This window comes from Ranitomeya imitator, chromosome 1, assembly GCF_032444005.1.
Source record: "Ranitomeya imitator isolate aRanImi1 chromosome 1, aRanImi1.pri, whole genome shotgun sequence".
Taxonomy (NCBI): Eukaryota; Metazoa; Chordata; class Amphibia; order Anura; family Dendrobatidae; genus Ranitomeya; species Ranitomeya imitator.
Genome location: NC_091282.1, coordinates 1,195,236,477 through 1,195,261,155, shown reverse-complemented (window position 1 = coordinate 1,195,261,155; position 24,679 = coordinate 1,195,236,477). Strand labels below are relative to the sequence as shown.

Sequence of the window (24,679 nt, the reverse complement as noted above, 5' to 3'; positions counted from 1 at the left end):
AGCAACTTAGCGAATGGTTCATGATTGCCGGCATCAAAAGGCAAATAGTTATTTCATTATGTGTCCACTTTTGGGTAGGCTGGCTGCTATAGAAAACTGCAGGCAAAGAAAAGTCTATAATTTATTGGTATTTTTTGCGGACGTATTTTTTGTTTTTTAGATTTTGTATATTTTACAAACTCTGTAAATATATTTTGTGATTTTTTTTTTTTCCGATGCATCATGTTAGAGGAAAATAGTAATCACAACATTGAAAATATTTGCTGCATAGATCTGTATGAAGCTCCGATTTATCAATAGAGATCAATTTATTAGAAATAATTTTCTTAAAATCTCCTAGCTTTTGCCATCTCGTAGCCATTTCATTTCCTTTTTTTTTTTTCTTACTATGGAGGGAAAAATGCAAAAATTGAACAAAATCGAACAAAAAACCAAACCGAAAACGTATTGTATTGGTCTATTCTCATCTGTTAAGGTTTTATGGTGCATTCACAATGTGTTTTGGCTCCCGTGTGTTAGTCTCGTTGAGGCTTACATGCAAACCCCCCGCAAAATGGGATTCAGGGCATGCGCCAACATGTCCATACTCTATATTGGTGCCTCCCGAGTGAATGAGTGAAATGTTGTCCAAATTTTTCAGGTGTGTAGGCCTAATGGATGCGAAAACTCCAACATAGTAGACTACACCTGAGTGTTCAGCTCCAGTAGGCGAACATGCCCAAAAATGATGCACAACAGATCACACGTTCCCTCTGTCGGCACCATTATAGTCTATGGCACCATAGGAGCATACTCCAGAATCCCGTTTTCTGGGGGGTGGTTTTGGACGTAAGCCCCGATGGGACCAACGAACGAGTATCAAAGCGCAGTGTGAAGGCACCCTTAGTTATTTTTGGGAGGGTGGGATTTTGGTTGAAAACCATACCTAACTTTAACGTTAACTCAACATTTTCTAATTTCTTGTAAATGTAAAACTGATTGGATAGCAGTAGTTAAATAATTTTGTCCCCAAGGTTGGATTTGGCAGACATGTTCCTGGGCCATATACGAACCACAGTGCTGGGACAGTCCACATAGGAGGCTGTTGAGTTCTCGTCAGGAGTCCCGTGGCCGGTTTGGACATCGTGATCCAAGTACAAACTAGCTAGTGATGCACACTTAATTTAATAGTATGTATTTTTTAAATTCTATCTTCAACACTAGTTTATGGGTGCTGCTATCTTGATTTAGCTGCTGTTAACAGCATTAAGATAAATGCTTTACAGGCAGGGCTGTAGAGTCGGTAAACCAAACCTCCGACTCCTCAATTTCCATGACTCCGAGTCCACCAAAATGGGCTCCGACTCAACGACTCCGACTCTACAGCTCTGTTTACAACAGTCACAAATTAACAGGCATCGGCACAAGGATTTCTATAGAAAAGCTTTGTAGGCATGCTCTGTGGTCTGTGCAGAGGTCATTGTGCAGGGAGGGGAGGAGTTGAGCAGAGACCGTCACCTATTGGCTATATGTCAGTGTAATTCTGCCTGTGAAGATAATGAGACTGCTGAGAAATAACCTCTTTATAACTGGACGTATGAGCCTAAGGCCACGTTCACATGTTCAGTATTTGGTCAGTATTTTACATTAGGATTTATAAACCAAAACCAGAAGAAGAACAATCAGAGGAAAGTATAATAGAAACACGTCACCTTTTCTGCATTTTTCACCCACTCCTGGTATTGGCTTACAAATACTGACCTGAATCAGAGCAAAAATTGCAATATTTATTTATTTATTTTCGTTCTAGCGTCATGAAAAAAAAAAATCCCAAATTTTCAAATTACTACTACCGTAAATTAAATTATGGCAATTTTTCAGAAATTTTGTTCATTTCAAAAGAAAGTAAGAAAAAAAAAAATTTGCCGAGTCTTCCACTTTGTCTTTATGAGGTTGTTTATGACACAAATCAATGCGGGCCGTGTACTTTGTGCATATATGTCAAATGTTAATCCAGCTTGTTTTTAAAAGGAAAAATGATGTGCGCAATTGTAATAATTCAGCTTTGTCTATTAGGAATGCCAATGAGATTTTGGCTTAATGTAAGCGGCTGCCTTCACATGAAAGGATTAATTGCCCTTGCCGTTATCTTATCTAAAACTTTTACTAATGGATTTCACATTACAGTTTAACATGATTTTTTTTTTCTGATTACTTTTTTTTTTTTTTACTGATGACTACACTAAAATTTTGTTAAATTAATAGAAATAGAAAGGGTCATGATCATTTTGCTTTATAAAAAATAATAATTTTTAATGTTTTTAATACTTTTTTTTTTTTTTTTTTTTGTATGCTTCAATAGTCTCTATGGGAGAAGCTGCAGTTGTCTGATTGGGATTTCCGGCGTGCTTCCGGTAAGCGCGAGTTAAATGCCGCTGTCAGAGATTGACCGGCATTTAACAGGTTAACAGTCGCGGGTGGATCACGATTCCACCCGCGGCTGTTAGAGGCACATGTCAGCGGTTCAAAACAGCTGACATGTGCCGAGAAAGATGTGGGCTCAGCGCCGGAGACCATATCAAAGGGTGGGATTACGACGTTGGCGTACTATTACGCCCAACATTGGAAAGGGGTTAAACTCAACTTTTAAGTTCTTTATTAATTAGAACTTAATTTGGTGAATTTATCTTCCAGCTCGTGTGAATAGGTTTTTTTGCAACTTTGCTCATATGGACACATTTACTGGACCACCCCCTCCTTACTAAGTGAAAAGCACTAACACAAATGCTGTGGCTTTTTTTATTTTCAGTACTGGGTGGGGTCTCCAGTGGTCAGACCCCCACAAATCATGAAGTGATGGTCTACGCTAGTGATAATCCCATCAGTTAACAAGGTGATTATCAATAATTTCAATGTACTTTCATTTATTAATTTTGGTGCCAAAAGTTTTCCTGTGGCTTACAATATCCATTCCAATGCACAGTTATATAAGTTAATTTATGTATTAAATATTCAAATTATATCTTTAAAGAGGAAGAGGACTAGAACTCTAGGGTCACCTATTGGAAGCATCGATCCTAAAAGTCAATATTGACTCTTTTAACGAGCCTTGCAATATGACAGGATAAAAGTCAAACCAGAATTTCAATTTACAGACACGATGTTTCGGGTTGTGGTGCTCTTCATCAGTGCAAAGCATGAGATCTGATTTGGCTAGGTTCAAAAACATTCAGGCCAGTGTCTATTGTAAAGTTAGATAAATGTTTTTCCCAATTTCCCTTCACAGCGAAAGCTACAGATGCAACCATTGACAGTGTTGGTCAATATTGGTCCACAAATGGAGGTTAAAAGTTAAAAATCACCCCACATTGGTTAGAAAATGTCCAGTCTGGTCAGTAAATGGCTGTGGCATTTCTTGTGTATTAGACGGTGCCTAGCCTTTCCTAGGCAGTTCTTACAGACGCTGAGCCCAGCATGTTGCAGTAAAGCCTTATTAGCTCATTTACGCAGTAAAGTACGACTTTGGAAAGACTTTGCAAGAACAACACACATCTCGTGAGTATACAAATGAAAGACCTCCAATATCATTTTTAAATAAAGTTGTGTTTTTGTTTTTTTTTATTATGGAGTAAGTGAACATTTTAGTTGATAATCAAATGACACCATTATGCAGACTTACTAGATTTGCAAATTTACAGGTTTTTACAAGCCAGTTGGGTCCCTTCCTCAGGAAATCAGTTTAAGGTTTCTTTTTTTTTTCTTTTTTTTCTTCCTTGTATTTACTCAAAGAACCTGCTTGTCCTTAAATGCTTGTGAATATATTTGCCCTATAATTTGACATCATTGAATCAACACCATTATAGAAACTGCAATGCAATAAAAAAGGGAAACTGTTCAGTGTAGCTTCCAGTCACCCCGGGATCAGATTTGGAGAAATTGGAATGCGTACAATAAAACCTGTACACGGCTCAGATGCTGTGCCCTCCCGTATGAAGCATGGCATTGTTTGTTGGGTTTGGCACTCTTTCCAGTGGGTATTTTATAGTAAAAAAAAAAAAACTAAAATACTTCACACTTAAATTATTCATTTTCTGTTTAAATACAATTTTTTTCGAGCATAGGCTTATAGGATTAACATTTGCCCTTCGAAATAAAGTACGTCAACTGCTACAAGCGTTTCTAAAGCGCTTACACAGCATTTCCTACATTCTACCACGTGCTGCCTGGTAAGTTTACAGAAAAATACAAATTCCATGAACTCGCGCTCATCGAGGTAGGAGTCAGATCAAACACAAAAAAAGCGGCAACCTAAATGGAAAACAAAAAATAACATACTTTACAAATTATATTTGCCTTTCATACATTTATGTCCTATCTACAGATCACACCTATGATTCTCAAAAACCCGGGTCCAGGCTTGTTGGGCCATTTTCAGAACTTTATTAATCCCTCCCCGTTATCTACCGTTCTAGGGCCCATCAGTCCCTGTCGGTTCAATCTTGTGTTGCCAATGAGTCGCCAAAGCCTAATGATGTCCTTCTTCTTCGTTGCCATCTTGGTCCTCTTATGGTACCCATCGTGTGGTTGGCTTTCATCAGAGGATATAGTTTTCTGTACGATCTGCAGTACCAGAGTATTGCAGTATATAGAGGAAGCAATGAAACAATCAAAACTTCAAGTCCCAAAAAGGAACTAAAAAATACTAAGAGTAGTAAAACAGCTTAATTAAGAGGCCTAATATTGCAAATCACCCTCTCTTTTCACTAAACAAAAAATAGCGATATTAAAATATATATACACTGCTCAAAAAAATAAAGGGAAGACTAAAATCCCACATCCTAGATATCACTGAATGAAATATTCCAGTTGTAAATCTTTATTACATAGTGGAAAGTGTTGAGAACAATAAAACCTAAAAATGATCAGTGTAAATCACAGCTAATATCCCACGGAGGTCTGGCATTGGAATGATGCTCAAAATCAAAGTGGAAAATGAAGTTTCAGGCTGATCCAACTTCAGTGGAAATGCCTCAAGACAAGGAAATGTTGCTCAGTAGTATGTGTAGCCTCCACGTGGCTGTATCATCTCCCCACAATGACTGGGCATGCTCCTGATGATGCGGCGGATGGTCTCCTGAGGGATCTCTTCCCAGTCCTGGACTAAAGCATCCGCCAACTCCTGGACAGTCTGTGGTGCAACGTTACGTTGGTGGATGGTACGAGACATGATGTTCCAGATGTGTTCAATCGCATTCAGGTCTGGGGAACGAGCGGGCCAGTCCATAGCTTCAATGCCTTCATCTTGCAGGAACTGCTGACACACTCCGGCCACATGAGGTCTGCATTGTCCTGCATTAGGAAGAACCCAGGGTCAACAGCACCAGCATATGGTCTCACAAGGGGTCTGATGGCAGTCAGGCTACCTCTGGCGAGCACATGGAGGGCTGTGCGGCCCTCCAAAGAAATGCCACCCCACACCATTACTGGCCCGCTGCCAAACAGGTCATGCTGAAAGATGTTGCAGGCAGCAAATCGCTCTCCACAGCGTCTCCAGACTGTCACGTCTGTCACATGTGCTAAGTGTGAACCTGCTTTAATCTGTGAAGAGCACAGGGCGCCAGTGGTGTATTTGCCAATCCTGGTGTTCTGTGACAAATGCCAAGCGTCCTGCACGATGTTGGGCTGTGAGCACAACCCCCATCTGTGGACATCGGGCACTCAGACCATCCTCATGGAGTTGGTTTCTAACATTTGTGCTGACACATGCACATTTGTGGCCAGCTGGAGGTCATTTTGCAGGGCTCTGGCAGTGCTCCTACTGTTCCTCCTTGCACAAAGGCTGAGGTAGCGGTCCTGCTGCTGGGTTGTGGCCCTCCTACGGCCCCCTCCACATTTCCTGGTGTACTGGTCTGTCTCCTGGTAGCGCCTCCAGCCTCTGGACACAATACGCTGACAGACACAGCAAATCTTCTTGCCACAGCTTGCATTGATGTGCTTTCCTGGATAAGCTGCACTACCTGAGCCACTTGTGTGGGTTGTAGAGTTCGTCTCATGCCACCACGAGTGTGAAAGCACAACCAACATTCAAAAGTGACTAAAACATCGGCCAGAAAGCATTGGTACTGAGATGTGGCCTATGGACCCCACCTGCAGAACCACTGCTTTATTGAGGGAGTCTTGATAATTGCCAATAATTTCCATCTGTTGTCTATTCCATTTGCACAACAGCATGTGAAATTGATTGTCAGTCAGTGTTGCTTCCTAAGTGGACAGTTTGATTTCACAGAAGTTTGATTTATTAGTAGTTATATTCTGTTTGTGTTCCCTTTATTTTTTGAGCTATATCTGCATATGTGATAGTTTGATCTATAAGAAAATAAAATTATTTAAGCTGTGTGGTGAAGGAATATGTCACAATACATTTTTGGATTTGTGGCAGCTCTGGATCCACTCTGTTTTAAATGTAGCTTTTTTCCTTTCAGGACCAGCTGGGGTTAATGTCAGTTTCCCCTCGCTGGCAATCTGCTGCAACTGCAGAGTTGCTGGGTCAGCCGATGTGGGTGGTGACCACTCCCACCATTCTTTAAATAGTCACCTGATGCATCAGCTGACTGTTGATGATAGAGTTTCTCTGGAGACCAGCCGATTGTGAGGAGCTCTCAGGTGCCGGCAAGTATCAGCAGTTTGAGGTCCTGGTTTTGTATCCTAGGCTGAGTGGAGATTGCAGCAGCAGAGTCTGGAAGCTAAGTGTTGTGTTTTATACCTCGTCTGTCTCATATTTGTCACTGTCCCCTGGGTTGTACCCTCTGCAGTGGTGAGGCTAGCACCCTTGCTGGCCAGTGCACTAGGCAAGGTAGTGTGAGATGACCGCGAGTGATGAGGTTCCTGATGGCGGTGGGGAGAAGGACCCGTTTAGGGCATTTGGGGAGTGCAGGGACAGGCTCAGGTGGTAACCATCCCTTATTTCCTATCGGTAGAGCATTCCTCTACCCTTTACCATCCCTTTATGTGAGTGTTTTGCCATCCGCTGACCGACCCCTGCTGGGTTGTTCTATATTGCGACATCATAATGGAAAAAAATTAAATCGCAAAAATTTGTGGGAATTTTGTAATTGCACATCCAGTAAAAAATACACTATAATACAGCTCCATCGATTTAAAAAACGTAAAGTTTTAGAAATCTCAAATCTACAAGTGTTTTTGTTTATTTATTTTTTTTGAATTTCTGAATTTTTTACGCCACTAAATTACAAAATAAGCTGTAAAAGTTTGGCATTGCTATTATCTTACTAACCTGAAGAATTATATTGACAGGTTATATTTATTGCACAATCAATACTGTTAAAGCAAAACACAGCAGACCATAGAAAATGTATTATTTTTGTTAAGCGTTTTCCCCTAGCTTGGATTTTTTTTTTCACTATTTTTCAGTATATTATATGGTAAAGTCAAAGTTGGCTTACAAATCTACAACTCGTTGCACAATATCTAAAAATGGCGACAAAAAAATAGTTATGGCTGTTGGAAAAAAAGAAGGAAAAAACAAAAGCACACAAATTAGAATTGGCTGTACTTTAACTTCTTCCTGTAAATTGACTTAAATGTATGTCCAGATTGCAGATTATTTCCCGCAAACAGGTGCACAGTTATGTGTCAAAGAGGGCACGGGTACAGGACTGTGCCCTTGCCATCTGCATTAGGAGCTGACTGTTATACACAGCTGGTCTCCTGCTTCGTGTTCTGGGACCTGACCTAGCTCCATGGTTGGGCACATACGCTCAGACTCATGAGGCTCAGACGGTACGCCTCAAGGAGGCTCAGACTGTACACCTCAAGGAGGCTCAGACGGTACACCTCAAGGAGGCTCAGACGGTACACCTCAAGGAGGATCGGCCGGTACGCCTCAAGGAGGCTTGGCCGCTACACCTCAACGAGGCTCGGCCGGTATGCCTCAACGAGGCTTGGATGGTATGCCTCAAGGAGGCTCGGCAGGTACACCTCAACGAGGTTCGGCCGGTACGCCTCAAGGAGGCTCAGACGGTACGCCTCAAGGAGGCTCAGACGGTACGCCTCAAGGAGGCTCAGACGGTACGCCTCAAGGAGGCTCGGCCGCTACGCCTCAAGGAGGCTTGGCCGCTACGCCTCAACGAGGCTCGGCCGGTATGCCTCAACGAGGCTTGGATGGTATGCCTCAAGGAGGCTCGGCCGGTACACCTCAACGAGGTTCGGCCGGTACGCCTCAACGAGTCTCAGACGGTACGCCTCAAGGAGGCTCAGACGGTACGCCTCAAGGAGGCTCAGACGGTACGCCTCAAGGAGGCTCAGACGGTACGCCTCAAGGAGGCTCAGACGGTACGCCTCAAGGAGGCTCAGACGGTACGCCTCAAGGAGGCTCAGACGGTACGCCTCAAGGAGGCTCAGCCGGTACGCCTCAACGAGGCTCAGACGGTACGCCTCAACACAGGTACATAGTCGGGATGGATGCCTAGGAATCTATCCAGAATAGGTCTCCACTGTAAAAAAAAAAAAACATACTGTACGGTATGTTTCATTGCAGTGGCTTTTTGTATAGAAGATCACAGTGTTAATGGTTAAAAAAGAAAAAACACTGATCTGGTAGATAATGACCTATTACCAATGCAATCAAAGGATCTCATGTTCAAGTGTTCAAGTACCCTTGTGAGACTAGTTTTTTTTTTTGCCTGTTAGGCAATCCCCACGTGTGGGGCAGCTGTCGAACAGCCACGAGACCCGCAGCCGCAGGGATTCGAGCATATTATTCGAGCACGTCGAAAACACTCCGTTAGCACCTGAGCATACTACGAGTACACCTTGTCTGTGCACGTTCGCTCATCGCTACTTCCTATTTTAGTTTTCAGATTCTGCTCCACTTTTTAGCTTTGTTCCAATGGGAGTGTGACTCCAGCTTTTTTTCAGTGCCTACTGGGCGTGTCAGGTAGTCTGAGACACACCGCCTGTCTCATTGGTTCCAGCTGTTGCTCTGTCCCTCCCCCTGCCTTCTCCGATTGGCTGCTGGGTATAAGCACAAGCCCAGCGCTGGCATGGCAGGAAGTCAGGGCACGGAGCAGTTTATATAGGTAGTAGATGTTACTATGTGATTGTATAGAGGTAGACGGTCATTATTATGTGTGGTATTATCAGAGATCAGAGGACCCTTCCGATACACATCTGGAATGACCGCCATGCAGCTAATCTTCTCTTTACATCCACATATATTTATATTACACCTGCTTCCACTTTTATTGCCTGCTCATTTAATTCATCACAAGTGAAGCCTTTACTTACAGAGATTTACACATTTTATATGGAGACCATCAATTTTCTCCCAACCAGATAGTCGCGTTTTATTTTCCTTCGCTGCGTTCAGATCAAAGAGGTTTAACATTGTGTCTCAAATGTATCTGACAGATGTACGGACCTACGTGCGAACAACCAGGAATGAGCAGGATACCGCGTGTTTTTATGACGGTTAATGTATAAAACGGCTTGTTAATTTCCTGCTCTGGCCACGCATCAAAGTATCAAAATGTAGAATAATGTCGGCAGATTGACATAATTTATTGCTTTCCATTTCTCCTGTTTGTGTGTATACCCTATATGTGTACCCGCTCCTCTCCATGTTTATTCTGCATATTTATTTTGCAGTCGATTTGGAGCACATGCGAACAGTAAAAGCTGATAAACACCAGAGATTTTGCCAAGAAAATGGACTTGGAAGCTTTTTTGTATCTGCAAAGACCGGAGATTCTGTAAGTGAATGTATATCTAAATATATATAGTGAAGGAAATAAGTATTTGATCCCTTACTGATTTTGTGTTTGCCCACTGACAAATACATGAACTGTCTATAATTTTAAGGGTAGGTTAATTTTAACATTGAGAGATAGAATATCAAAAATAAAATCCAGAAAATCACATTGTATAAATTATATAAATTTATTTGCATTTTGCAGTGAGAAATAAGTATTTGATCCCCTACCAACCACTAAGAGTTCTGGCTCCTACAGACCAGTTTGATGCTCCTAATCAACTCGTTATCTGCATTAAAGACAGCTGTCTTACTGAGTCACTTTTATGTAAGGGTATGTGCACACGTCAGGATTTTTAGCGTTTTTTTGCGGAATTTCGCCATAAAAATGATAAATCCGGTAAAAAAAGCTAACATTATGCATCCTATCTTTTAGAATGCATTCCGCATTTTTTGTGCAGATGTTAGCGTTTTTTCCCGCAAAAAAACGCATACCGCAAAAAATCCGGACATGCTCTATCTTTTTCGAGATTTTTTGTGGATTTCCTATCAAAAAGGTCATTCAGGGGAAAAAAAAAAAAAAACCCGCAAAAAATCCGTGCAAAAAACGCGCAAGTTCCGCGAGAAATCCACGCGAAAAAAGCACGCGGATTTCTGGAAGAATTCTCAGGAATTTGTCAGGAAAAAATCCTGACGTGTGCACATACCCTAAGACTTCTGTCCACAGACTCAATTAATCAGTCAGACACTAACCTCTACAACATGGGCAAGACCAAAGAGCTTTATAAGGATGTCAGGGACAAGATCATCCCACTTACCTTCCTGTGCTCCCTCGCAGCGTCTTGTTCCTTGTTCCAATGCCAGCAGCTGATTTATGCTTGTAAGCAGCACATGGCAGTGATAGCAGCTGCTGGAAGGCGGCAGCTGTAAGTGTGCTCTCACTACAAGAGAAATTAATATTCACTTCCCTAGCAGTGGATATTCATTTCTCTTTAGCAGCGGGCACAGGTGTTAGCCGCAGCCACTGGCTCCTGCCTCCTGTGACCTTCTGCTACCGCTCCGCCATCTTCCCATCCACAGCCAGGACAGGTACATCCAGACTATAAGACACATTCCCCATTTTACTCCACATTTTTGGAGGAAAACAGTTGTTTGTCTTATAGTCCGAAAAATACGGTATATCTATAATATAACGCTGGGAGCGTCACTCTGTCCGAAGCCTTTATAGACTGCGCAGGCGCGACGCTCCTAGCGTTACATTATAGAGTGTCAGGAAAAAAAATGGCACCGGGAGCAGGGGGTCGGGAGCAGGGGGACACCGTGCACATATTTGCGCCCTGATTATGCTGTGGCACTTCATGCCACAGCAATTTGTTACTTACGCCATTCCTTTGCCATTTTCTTCGTCCTCCTGCTGCCGGAATCGGTGCCTGCGCAGTCCGCGCTTTACGGCGCCATTTTCTTGAAGACACACTACAGTGAGACCATATACCACTGCAGTGTGTCTTCAAGAAAATGGCCCAGTAAAGCGCGGACTGCGCAGGCGCCGATCCTGGCAGCAGGAGGACGAAAAAAAATGGCGACCGAAAGGAATTGGGTAGCGTGTGCACAGGATCCCGCCCTCATTACGCTGTGGCACTTCATGGCACAGCGATTTCTTAATTTTAGGCCTACTGACTCCGGGTCATGAATTTCTCCCTGCTCCCACAATCGATGCATGCGCAGTCCGCGCTTTCCGGCGCCATTTTGTTGGAAACCTCAGTGTGTCTTCAAGAAAATGGCGCCGAAAAGCGTAGACTGCGCAGGTGCCGATTCCTGAAGCAGCAGCAGTGTAAGGGGCTTATAATACGGGGCATATACTATGGAGCATCTTATGGGGGCCATAAACCTTTATGGAGCAGCGTATGGGGCATATGGATGGGAGCAGCAAATTAAAAAAGATGGCGCAGGATGGGAGCAGCACATGACAGAACGGGGGCGCAGGATGGGAGCAGAACATGACAGGATGGGGACGCAGGATGGAGCAGCACATACCAGGAAGGAGACCATATACCAATATAAATGCTCGCCACCCGGGCATAGAACAGGTTCAATAGCTAACATATATATATATATATATATATATATATATATATATATATATATATATATATATATATATACATATGTGTATATATACGTGTATATATACGTGTATATATACAGTGGGGCAAAAAAGTATTTAGTCAGTCAGCAATAGTGCAAGTTCCACCACTTAAAAAGATGAGAGGCGTCTGTAATTTACATCATAGGTAGACCTCAACTATGGGAGACAAACTGAGAAAAGAAAATCAAGTTGTCTGTTTTTTTAACAATTTATTTGCATATTATGGTGGAAAATAAGTATTTGGTCAGAAACAAAATTTCATCTCAATACTTTGTAATATATCCTTTGTTGGCAATGACAGAGGTCAAACGTTTTCTGTAAGTCTTCACAAGGTTGCCACACACTGTTGTTGGTATGTTGGCCCATTCCTCCATGCAGATCTCCTCTAGAGCAGTGATGTTTTTGTCTTTTCGCTTGGCAACACGGACTTTCAACTCCCTCCAAAGGTTTTCTATAGGGTTGAGATCTGGAGACTGGCTAGGCCACTCCAGGACCTTGAAATGCTTATTACGAAGCCACTCCTTCGTTGCCCTGGCGGTGTGCTTTGGATCATTGTCATGTTGAAAGACCCAGCCACGTTTCATCTTCAATGCCCTTGCTGATGGAAGGAGGTTTGCACTCAAAATCTCACGATACATGGCCCCATTCATTCTTTCATGTACCCGGATCAGTCGTCCTGGCCCCTTTGCAGAGAAACAGCCCCAAAGCATGATGTTTCCACCACCATGCTTTACAGTAGGTATGGTGTTTGATGGATGCAACTCAGTATTCTTTTTCCTCCAAACACGACAAGTTGTGTTTCTACCAAACAGTTCCAGTTTGGTTTCATCAGACCATAGGACATTCTCCCAAAACTCCTCTGGATCATCCAAATGCTCTCTAGCAAACTTCAGATGGGCCCGGACATGTACTGGCTTAAGCAGTGGGACACGTCTGGCACTGCAGGATCTGAGTCCATGGTGGCGTAGTGTGTTACTTATGGTAGGCCTTGTTACATTGGTCCCAGCTCTCTGCAGTTCATTCACTAGGTCCCCCCGCGTGGTTCTGGGATTTTTGCTCACCGTTCTTGTGATCATTCTGACCCCACGGGGTGGGATTTTGCGTGGAGCCCCAGATCGAGGGAGATTATCAGTGGTCTTGTATGTCTTCCATTTTCTAATTATTGCTCCCACTGTTGATTTCTTCACTCCAAGCTGGTTGGCTATTGCAGATTCAGTCTTCCCAGCCTGGTGCAGGGCTACAATTTTGTTTCTGGTGTCCTTTGACAGCTCTTTGGTCTTCACCATAGTGGAGTTTGGAGTCAGACTGTTTGAGGGTGTGCACAGGTGTCTTTTTATACTGATAACAAGTTTAAACAGGTGCCATTACTACAGGTAATGAGTGGAGGAAAGAGGAGACTCTTAAAGAAGAAGTTACAGGTCTGTGAGAGCCAGAAATCTTGATTGTTTGTTTCTGACCAAATACTTATTTTCCACCATAATATGCAAATAAAATGTTAAAAAAACAGACAATGTGATTTTCTGGATTTTTTTTTTCTCAGTTTGTCTCCCATAGTTGAGGTCTACCTATGATGTAAATTACAGACGCCTCTCATCTTTTTAAGTGGTGGAACTTGCACTATTGCTGACTGACTAAATACTTTTTTGCCCCACTGTATGTATGTGTGTGTGTGTGTGTGTGTGTATATATATATATATATATATATATATATATATATATATATATATATATATATATATATATATATATATATATATATAATTTCTTACCAACATTTTTTTTTTTTCTAAATATAACCAAAGATTGTGCACGTTTGGTATCGCTTCCGGAACTACCTGCCCCATAAAACTGTCACACTAGTTCACCCCCTCAGTGAATACCGTAAAAAAAAGGGTAAAAAAAAACCAATACTTTTTCATCATACTACTAAACAAAAAGGGGAATAAAGTGCAATCACAAAGACAAATGTAAACAAAAATGGTTTAGGTAAAAATGTTATCTTGTCCCACAAAAGGCAAGGCACCATACAGCTCAATCAGCAGAAAAATTAAAAAGTAATAGCTCTCAGAATAAAGCTATGGAAAAATAATTATTTTTTCTATAAAATAGTTTTTATTGTGTAAACACCATTAAAAAAAACTATATAAATGTGTTATCGCTACAACTGTACTGACCCAAAGAATAAAGCTGCCTTATCAATTTTACCACACATGGAACGGCATAAAAAAATCCTCAATTATTATTTATTTATATAGCATTAATTCCATGGCGCTGTTCATGAAAAGTTGTTACATACAGAGTTATTGATATCGTTTACAGTAAACAAATATACAATGACAGACTGGTACAGAGTGGAGAGGACCCTGTCCTCGCGGAGTTACATTCCATGGGATAATGGGGAAGAGACAGAAGGACGGGGGTGCGGCAGCTCTGGTGGTTGGTGAGGCGGCAGCTCGGGTGGTGGTGAGGCGGCAGCTCGGGTGGTTGGTGAGGCGGCAGCTCGGGTGGTTGGTGAGGCGGCAGAATGGTTATTGCAAGCTGTAAGCTTTCTTAGAGATGGGTTTTCAAGTTCCGTCTGAAGGATCAGAGGGGGGTGGATAATCGGACGTGTTGAGCCATGGAATTCCAGAGGATGGGGGATATTCGGGAGAAATCTTGGAGGCGGTTGTGTGAGGAACGAATTACTGTTTTTTGTTCATTCTGCCTCACAAAAATTGGAATAGAAAGCGATCAAAAAATGTCATGTGCCCGAAAATAGTACCAATAAAAATGTAAACTAATCCCGCAAGCAAAAAGCCCTCGCATGACAGTTCAGATGAAATATAGAAAAATTATAGCTATCAAAATATGGTAATGCAAAAACCAGTTTTTGCAATAAAAAGCTTCTTTTTTTTGTGTGTGTGACAGCAGCCAAACATAAAAAAAATATAAAATATAAATCTGGTATCGCTGTGATCGCACCAACCAGCAGAATAAAGTCGCCTAATCACTTATACCACACAAGGATTGCCGTAAAAGATAAATAAAACAAATACTTCACATGCTTTTGATTTGTTCATTCTGCCTCCCAAAGATTGCAGTAAGGCTCGACGCACATTTATCCTGCGCTCTACACTGAGTGATTACATCGGGGTTTCCGTGTAAATCTCTGAAATATGTGATTGTCGGAACACCTGGAGGAAGATTCCCCATAATGAGGCAGGTGGAGTCACTGTGGACGCCGTTTGGCCTGTGATCTGGCTGGCGGTGTCAATATTTTTAAGCAAGTATAAAATCGCGGTCCGCCACAGTTTTGTGCACTTCTGAAAAGGACACCGCTGAACAGATGCTAGACGGAGTCCAGAGTAACTGCTGCCTCATTGTAGTGAATGGATCTCTCAAGAGTTTCATCTGAATCCCGTCAGTCTGAGATGTGCATGGATCACAGGATAAATGTGATCCCAAATGTTATGTAAAATGTTTTCAACAAATACTTCAAAAGAATCAGCAAAACAAGCCCCCTACTCAGGTCTGTCATCTGTTGTCAGAAATATAGGGGGCTTCTACATTACTGGTAGCACAAAGGCTCTAGAAAAGCAAAATGGCTCCTGGTATTACTCTGAAATGAAATTCGGCAAATTCTGCTCTCCCAATTCCAAATGCCCCTTACCTACTGAGCCCCAGTGTGCCTAAGCCACAATTAGTGGCCAAGTGTTTGGCATTTCTGTAGCGATGAGAGCCTGCTTAGTTTACAGGTTCGTATCTCCAGAAGCATGAGCTGGGCAAAACTTACTGATCACTATAACGTACTAGTAGGGGTATAATCTCCAAAATGGGGTCACTTAAGGAGGTATTCTGATCTTCTAGCACTTAGGGGGCTCTGTGTATTGAGTCCGCAACCTAGAAAAATTTGCGCTCCATGAAGGAAATAGCGCTCCGTTCCTTTTGAGTCTCGCTGTGAGGCTAAGCAGTCCTGTACAGCCACTTAAGGGGTATTTCTACATTCAGCAAGAATTGTGAGTACAGTATTTTCCGGCATATAAGATGACTTTTTAACCCCTGAAAATCATCTCAAAAGTCGGGGGTCATCTTATACGCCGGGTACGGCATGTGCGGAGCTCTGAAGTCACCGTATATGGTGCAGGGAGCGGTCTCGGATGGTTCCCAGGGTCTGGAGGAGAGCAGACTCTCTTTCAGGCCCTGGGATCCATATTCGTGTAAAAAAAAAAAAAAAGAATAAAAATAAAAAATATGGATAATACTTGCCTTCGGACGGCCCCCGGAGTTCTCCCGACTCTCCGCGATGCTTGCGGCGGCTTCCGTTCCCAAGGGTGCATTGCATGACCGCGATGTCACAAAGGTTCTTCGTGGCGCGCAATGCATCCTTGGGAATGGAAGCCGCCGTATGCATCGCGGAGAGCCGGAAGAACTCTGGGGGCCGTCGGAAGGTAAGTATATCCATATTTTTTATTTATTTTTTTTTTTTACACGACTATGGATCCCAGGGCCTAAAGGAGAGTCTCCCCTCCTCTAGACCCTGAGAACCATCCGGGACCGCTCCCTGCACACGCCGGATAAGACGACAACCGGTGTATAAGATGACCCCCGAAAAGTTGGGGGTCGTCTTATACGTCCAGTCGTCTTATACGCCGAAAAATACGGTATATTTTGGTGCCATTTTTATCCTTTTCTACTTGTAAAAATGTAAAATCTGGGGCTAAAATAAAAATTTTGGTGGTAAAAAATGTAATTATTTTTTCTTCATTGTTCAATGGTATAACATTCTGTGACATTCCCGTGGTGTCAATATGATCGCTGCAACCCTAGATTCATTTCTTGAGAGGTCTGTACACTTATGGGGGGGGGGGTTCTGCTGTTCTGGCACCTCAGGGGCTCTCCCAGTGGGTCATGGCACCTGCAAACCATAACTGTAAAATCTGCATTATAATATGGCGCTTCTTCCCTTCTGAGCTTTGCACCTTGCCTCAAAAGCATTTCCCGATTACATGCAGCGTATTGGTGCAATCAGGAGAAATATTTACAACAAATTTGAGAGGTCCAATTTCTCCTATTATTCCTTAGAAAAATTAACAACTTGGGGCTAAAACAACATTTGAAATATTAACAATGTAATTATTCTTTCTTCACTGCCCAATGGTATAGAATTCTATGAGGAACATATGATCCCTGCACTTCTAAATGAATTATTTGGGTTGGTGTAGTTTGTAAAATGAGATCATTTATGGGGGCTTCTGGTACCTCAGGGGCTCTGGCAATGTGACATAGCACCCTTAAAGTGAACCTGTCAGCAGGATTGTGCTGAGTAAACCTCAGACAGTGTCAGGTAGGCTTCATCAAGATGGCGCCGGCGGCGCCTGCACAGTAGCATCTATCGGAATGTGATAGATGCTACTATGCAGGCGCGGCTGCCAGCACCATTTTGTTTGGGGAAAAAAAAAAAATTCTTAAACAAAACTATATGTGAAATAAACCGAAAATATGCATATTATCAGCCTATCCTGCTACAGCGGAGGCGCCGGCCTGCTGAATATGACATTTTTTTTTCAAACCATATCATATTCAGTATGTAAAATAGGGGGCAGGTCACTGAGAGATCATTCACCTGTCCTAAGCCATACTGATGAATATCTAAGCAGAGCACCAAATAAAGAACCCCCCCACAGGCCTGCCATGGAGCACAAGAATCTCATAAACTGAAAATACAAATTAAACAACAACCACAAGACTGATTTCATCACCCAGGTATCATTTTAATCAGTATAACGGTACCGACCTGACAGTTTACACAACACAATCCTGCCGACAAGTTCACTTTAAACCATTCCAGCAAAATCTGAACTCCAGTATGGCGCTTCTTCCCTTCTGAGCTTTGCACTGTGCCTAAAAAATAGTTTTGAACTTCATATGGGGAGTACTCAGGAGAAATTGGGTAACATATTTTTGGGTCCGTTTTCTCGTGCTATCCTTTTGAAAATGAAAAAATTTGGGGCTAAAACAAAATTTTTGTTGGAAATTTTTTATTTTTTTTTCATTTTCACATATCAAGATTGTAAAATTCTGTGAAGCACCTGTGGGCTCAAGGTGCTCACCACACGACAAGATAAATTCCTTGAGGGGTCTGGTTGCCTGAATGGTGTCACTTGTGGGTGGTCTCCACTGTTTTTGCACATCAGGGGCTCTCCAAACGCAACATTCCATGCAACGCAGACCATTCCATGCAAAATGTCACTCCTTCCTTTCTGAGCCCTGCCGTACACCCAAACAGTAGGATTTCCCCACATACAGGGTATCAGCATACTTAGGAGAAATTGCAAAACATATTCTGGGGTCCATTTTCTCATTGGGGGCTAAAAGAACATTTTTGTGGGGAAAAAGATTTTTTATTTTCATGGCTCTGTTATAAACTTTTGTGAAACATCTGGGGGTTCAATGTGCTCACTACCAATCTAGATACATTCTTTTGAGGGGTCTAGTTCCAAAATGGGGTCACTTGTGAGAGTTTCCACTGTATAGGCACATAGGAGGCTCTCTCAAAGCGACATGGCGTCCGCTAATGATTACAGTCAGTTTTGCACTCCAAAAGTCCAATGGTGCTCCTTCCCTTCCAAAACCTGCCGTGCGCCCAAACAGTAGTTTTCCCTCACATATGGGGTATCAGTGTACTCAGGAGAAATTGCACAACAAATTTTGGGGTCCATTTTCTGCTGTTACCTTTTGTGAAGCAAACACTGAAAAAAGATGATACTAGATGGAATAAAGTATCAAACTGTAACAAGTTTATTATTTAAAATCATCAGACAAAAGGTGAAAGAAGATGAAAATAAAAAGAATTTTGGGTCTGAAGTAAAATTTTTGTGAAAAAAAAGTTAAATGGTAATTTTTTTTTCTTCCACATTCGATTAATTCCTGTGAAGAACCTGAAGGGTTACTAATCTTCTTAAATGTGGTTTTGAGTACTTTGAGGGGTGCCGTTTTTAGAATGGTGTCACGTTTGGGTATTTTCATTTATATAGCCTTCTCAAAATCCCTACAAGGGATTTAAGGGCATGAAAATTAAGTTTTGAAAATTGCAAAATTTGTCAGAATTGTAAAAATTTTGCCTGGTGATGAAGGTGAAAACAGACTGGGTATGTGCACACGTCAGGATTTTTTCCTGACAAAATCCTGAGATTTCTGCCAGAAATCCGCGTTGTTTTTTTTTGCGCGGATTTCTCGCGGAAATTGCGCGTTTTTTGCGCGGATTTTTTGCAGATTTTTTTTTTTTTTACGGAATGTCATTTTGGCTTAGAAATCCGCAAAAATTCCGGAAAAAGATAGAGCATGTCCGGATTTTTAGCGGTAAGCGTTTATTTTGCGGAAAAAAACGCTTACATCTGCACAAAAAATCCGGAATGCATTCTAAATGATAGGATGCATATTTTTAGCTTTTTTAATGCGGAATTATAGCGTTTTTATAGCGAAATTCCGCAAAAAAACGCTAAAAATCCTGACGTGTGCACATACCCTAAAGGTGGAAAAAGTTCTGAAATGATTCTTTTTGATGGGATTTTTTTTTTTACGTAACAAAAAGCTCGCATTTCAACTGGGGTGTGTAGATCCACCCAAACACATTGTTTACCACTGTTTTATGATGTTACGCTTTCAAGACAATGTAGTGATATGCCACAGGCTGGACTTTCAACTTCATTTACGTCCGGTGAACGCTCGCGATCTACTCAAGTCAAGTTGTAATCTGCCTCTTCGCCTGCTACCAACTCTTCATCCATAAGGCAAATTACACAGGACTGAGCTGCTCCTTCTAATAGTTTCCAAAAGTAGGACTCCCAGACATGTATGACGACTGACGAGCAAAAGACCAAGCCACTCTTTTTTTTTTTTTTTTTTTTTTCCTTACGCTTTTGATGCTTTTAGGTCAGTCTTGAGTTACGAGCAGGTGACACATACTCGTGATCTTTTCTCCTATTGTACATGCTGTTGTTTTCTTTGCATTGCTCTACTTAATTCCTCTTGTTCTGACTTTGTGCCGATCGCTATTTTCATTGTAAAACAAAGAGACAAATGTTCGTTCCATGAAACAAATCTGGTAAATGTATTGGAATTCAATTGCTAAACACAACACTTTTCTGTATTAAAAAGACACCAATTTCAAAGCTGAAGTTATTTTAAGGGCCGTCGAGTCTAAATTCTGCGTTTACATCTCGTCAGTGTTTACAGTGCAGGAAAGGCTTGATTTATTTGAAAGTAACTGGAGGATGTCTGCTTTTAATCATTTAAACTCCCATTTTTCCCTTTGTAGGTTTTCCTGTGCTTTCAGAGAGTCGCTGCCGAGATCCTGGGTATCAAATTGAACAAGGCAGAAATTGAACAATCTCAGGTAATGATTGTCGTTGATACTATTTTTGGCTTCGTATGTATGTGTGCATGTATATATACACACAATATAATATTTTATATATATATTATTTTATTATTTTTCATAGTTCCTTTAATTTGAAATCCATAAACGAAAAAGGTCAAAATTTTGTACGCCCCTCAAAATGGTACCAATTTTTTGTGACGTGGGGCTAGGTGAGGGTTTATTTTTTGCGTGCCGAGCTGACATAACTGATATCATTTTGGTGTAGATACGAAGATCAAAAGATCACCTGTTACTGCATTTTATTGCATTGTTGTTGCGGCCAAAAAAAAGTAATTCTGGCTTTCTGACTCTTTTTTTTTTTTCTCGTTACGCCGTTTACCAATCAGATTAAGTTATTTTATATTTTGACAGATCGGACATTTCTGAACGCAGCGTTACCAAATATGTGTATAGTTTTCTTTCTTTTTTACTTGCTTCAATAGTCTCCTCTCATCCGATCGCTTGTGCTACACATAGCAAGGCTTCAGCCTTATGTTTAGCAGAAATCATCATCTCCTATGAATGCTGGCCACGGGCCAACATTCATAGGAAGTTCTCAATGATGGGCATGAGTGCCTTCTGCAGACCCCCGACTCTCATGACAACCCATCGGCGCCCCGCGATCCCCTGACATTGAGCGTGTCTTATGACGCACTTTCGGTTTGCGCGAGTTGAATTCTGCTGTCAAGAGATTGACAGCAACATTTAACATGTTAACAGCGGCAGGTGGATCGCGAATCTATTCTTGGTTTTAGAGGCACATGACAGCTGATCCCATCAGCTGTCATGTGCCGGGGCAACATGCGGTCTCGGCGCCTGAACCTGCATCAAAGGCGGGGAGATGACCTTGGATGTACCTATACACCCGTAAAGGGGTTAAAAACAGACCCCCCCCCCCCAAAAAAAAAAAAAAAAAAAAAATTACAGTTAAGACTTTTATAAGGTAAAATAAATGGTGTCATTCAATTGTACAACTCGTTTTTTTAAAAGCCAGGCCTTCATATGACTCTGTCGATTTAAAAGAAAAGGTTAAGATTTTGCGAAGAAGAGACTGAAAAATGAAAATGTGGAATTAAATTATCGGCGAGCTTGAGGGGTTAAAATAAAAAAAAAGGCCAGATTTTTATTTTTTTTTCCTCCTCTGTCATCTATCAGGGCGAGAGTTGGGAGGTCCCAATACACATTAGATGCCGCCGGTTCTTCTGAAAATGGAGTTTGCATATATTTGGGGCCTTAAGGTACTCAACCCTTAAATGGGTTGCCCGATACAAATCAACAAGTCTGCAGTCACTTGTATGACTGCAGACTTCTGAATCCCCCCAGTGCCCGCACTGTGCGCCGGGGAATGGCCGATTTCTGACCCAAGATCGCGTAGGACATTCATGGTGCCAGTTCTAAATGTGCACTCTAATGACTTTGTTCTTATCTTTGTCTTCTCCAATACTGAGCTTACTTTTCTTGCTCTTCCTTTAAGCACGTCCACCTTCTGCAGGTTGTCTTCTGCATTTTTCTAAAAAATGTTTTGTGAGGAGGGGTGCATTTTGTAAACGGTTTCCCTTGGTTTTACATTTTTCTGTTCTCCGCATGCAGACAAAATCTGATCATTGCAGTTAATGTGTGTTTCACGTCCCGGATGTTAATTGGTTCCAGAAATGTTTGCAATAAATAAGGATTTGTAAAACTATTAACTGCTTGACAACTCTGTAGAGCTGATATGTGGTATCTCCGCATGTCAGATAACAGCACTTCACACTACAAATTGTCTACAATTGTCTGCAGATAACCCGAACCCCAGTCAATCACTGCTCTGTCCAGCAGGCCAGATAAAGTCTGCTCCTTTTAGAGATACACTAAACTTTCTTGTTTCATTCTTCACCATGTGTTTGTTTAATGAAAACCTTAAAGACATGTTGTACCATAGATGAAAAGTTCACCCCCAAGGCATTCATCATTGGTAAACGGCTACTGATCCTCCAGTGGTGAATACAGAAGGCCATAACTCAACGTCAGACGTTCATTGTGCTAACAGCCTGGAGGCAACTGCCCCATATGTGTATATTCTGACTTTCTCCGAAAGAGCAACCTCAAAAACATTGACATTGATTCTTCTTTCAGATAAAGAGACATTTTTTAAGGGGGCATTACGCATTACGTAGACCATTTTTTTCTTCCTATTATTTTGCATTGCGAACTATTGTTATAGCAAAAAATGTCAGACTGTAGAATCTTTTTTTTTTTTTTTTTTTTTTAAAGAAGTTGTCCACTACTTGGACAACTTTTTCTCACACCCCTTGCTTGGCCACCATAAAATAATAAAGCTTAGACTCACCTCCCTTGCAGGTGTCGTTCTTGTGGTGTCGGCACTCTCTCTTTCAGGGCTCTCGCGCGGGTTTGACATGTGACGCCGGCGCCCAATCAGAGCTGGCGCCACTGTCCCCGCCTCCTGTCGAATTGAACAGGAAGAGGAAGTCCGAGATCAGCTGTAACCCAGACTTCCTTTTCATTTGTTTAATTTGTCCAGAGGCGGGGACCGAGACACCGGCGCTGATTAGGCGCTGGCGTCATAGGTCACAATACTGCACGAGAGCCCCAGGACCACGAGTGCTGCCGACACGGGAGGCGAGTATAGCTTTTATTATCTTATCGGGGGCATAACAGTTTGACCAAGAAGGGGTTGTCCTAGTAGTGGACAGCCCCTCTAAGGGTAAGGCATGTGCACATGTAGATTTCAGAAGTTCTTTTTTTTTTTTTTTGCTGTAAAAAATCACCCAAAAAAACTCAGAAAAAACTCTTCTTATTCATTGCTATTGTAAAACCACTTTGCTGTTCATATGTTCAGACTTTTGAGCGTTTTTTTTTTTATTTTGAAAAATGCCTGGTCAGTAAAATAAAAAATGTATGTCACTTCGTTGCAGCAGCTCCTAATGGAATCCCCTCCAGACAAGGAACTGTTCTATGAAAAGGCTACAAAGAAACCACCTCAGGAAATTTAAACTCTTACAAAACACTTTTTAAAAAATTCACAAAAGTATGGGGGCACACAACGTCTTTTTTAGGCACAATCTATCTGGAACCACCCTGAAAAAGTGCCGTAAACCCAAAACAAAGCATGAACAACAGTGCACAGCAATGTAAAAACAGCATTGCTGTGCACATGTTCAGTCTTTTCGTTCTTCTTTTAACCACATCAGGATTCTGAAACTTTAAATCTGCTCGCTATTTATAGGTTAAATTATAGAAACAAATCTGCCAACCGTGGAACAGTCCCAAAAAATTACTGCAAAGCTGCTTCAGGAAAAAGATTGGCTTTTTCCTGAAGATGCTTCACATAGCAAAATCTCGTCTGGTCTGCTAGCGGCTTAGAGATGTTGTGTACACCCAAAGAAAGTGTGTTTCCAGAAGCGGTTTTCACTAGAAAACACATCATTTTTTATTGCTTAAAAAAAAAAAAACTCTGTGGAAATGGCCTTAGAGGAAGCTTCATCTTCCACCACTGATTAACTGATATGAATTATTTCCATTGAAGGAGACTACTACTTCCATTGAAGTCCACAACTTCCATTGAAGGAGAACTCGCCATCTCACAGGCTGCCACGAGAGGTGGTGAGTTCTCCTACAATGGAAGTCTTCAAACAGAGGCTGGACAAACATCTGTCTGAGATGGTTTAGTCAATCCTGCATTGAGCAGGGGGTTGGAAATGATGACCCTGGAGGTCCCTTCAAACTCTAACATTCTATGAAACTTTTTGATCATGTTTGAAAAGAAAGGCCTGTCACAGCTGACGGGTTCCTGAGATGTTACTCCAGCAACGAGTTGAGACGACCACTTCCAAGTTGCAGAGATAAATGTTCTTCTGTTGGATGATCCTCCCAAAGAAGAGCTAGCTAATGACTAAAAATTTGATTCATGAGATGAGATTTGGTAGTAATACCCAACAAATCCCATTTACCAGCAATACATGTGCAAGATAGAATCATGAACCGCCAAAAAAGGGGAGAGATATGGGCGTCCACCCCAGACTCAAACCATGGGTCGAAGAAGAAACCTGTATGTGTAAACTAGTCTTTCAGATCCAAGATGGTCTTCTCACGGAGTTCTATGTGCCTTTCCTTGACATGGTGGTGTCCAGGGCACTGCTATAACCTGACACCTCATATCTGCAGTATAGTCCATGACTGTATTCGATGAAAATTGACTTAATCAGAACCCGAATTCTCAAATGAGGGAGCAACCGATGAGAAATACTGGCAGGAAGACCACTTTAGGTTGCATGTGTACATTTCATTGTCATGTATGTGTTGTCTCGTGTTCTTTTGTGCTCACATTTCTCACCTTCCCTCTGTTTCTTTTTATTCTAACATTTGTTTTCTTCTGTTTCATCCTTCT

At 41.8% G+C, this 24,679-nt stretch overlaps 1 protein-coding gene across 1 annotated transcript in view; it reads left to right on the top strand.

Moving 5' to 3' along the window:
* The window catches only part of RAB28 (RAB28, member RAS oncogene family), a 159,793-nt gene that overhangs the window by 127,424 nt on the left and 7,690 nt on the right, over nt 1-24,679 (top strand). Inside the window, exons 5-6 of the mRNA XM_069744857.1 lie at nt 9,646-9,749; nt 20,191-20,268. Coding sequence (XP_069600958.1) covers nt 9,646-9,749; nt 20,191-20,268 — 182 coding nt within the window. The remainder of the gene's footprint in view (nt 1-9,645; nt 9,750-20,190; nt 20,269-24,679) is intronic.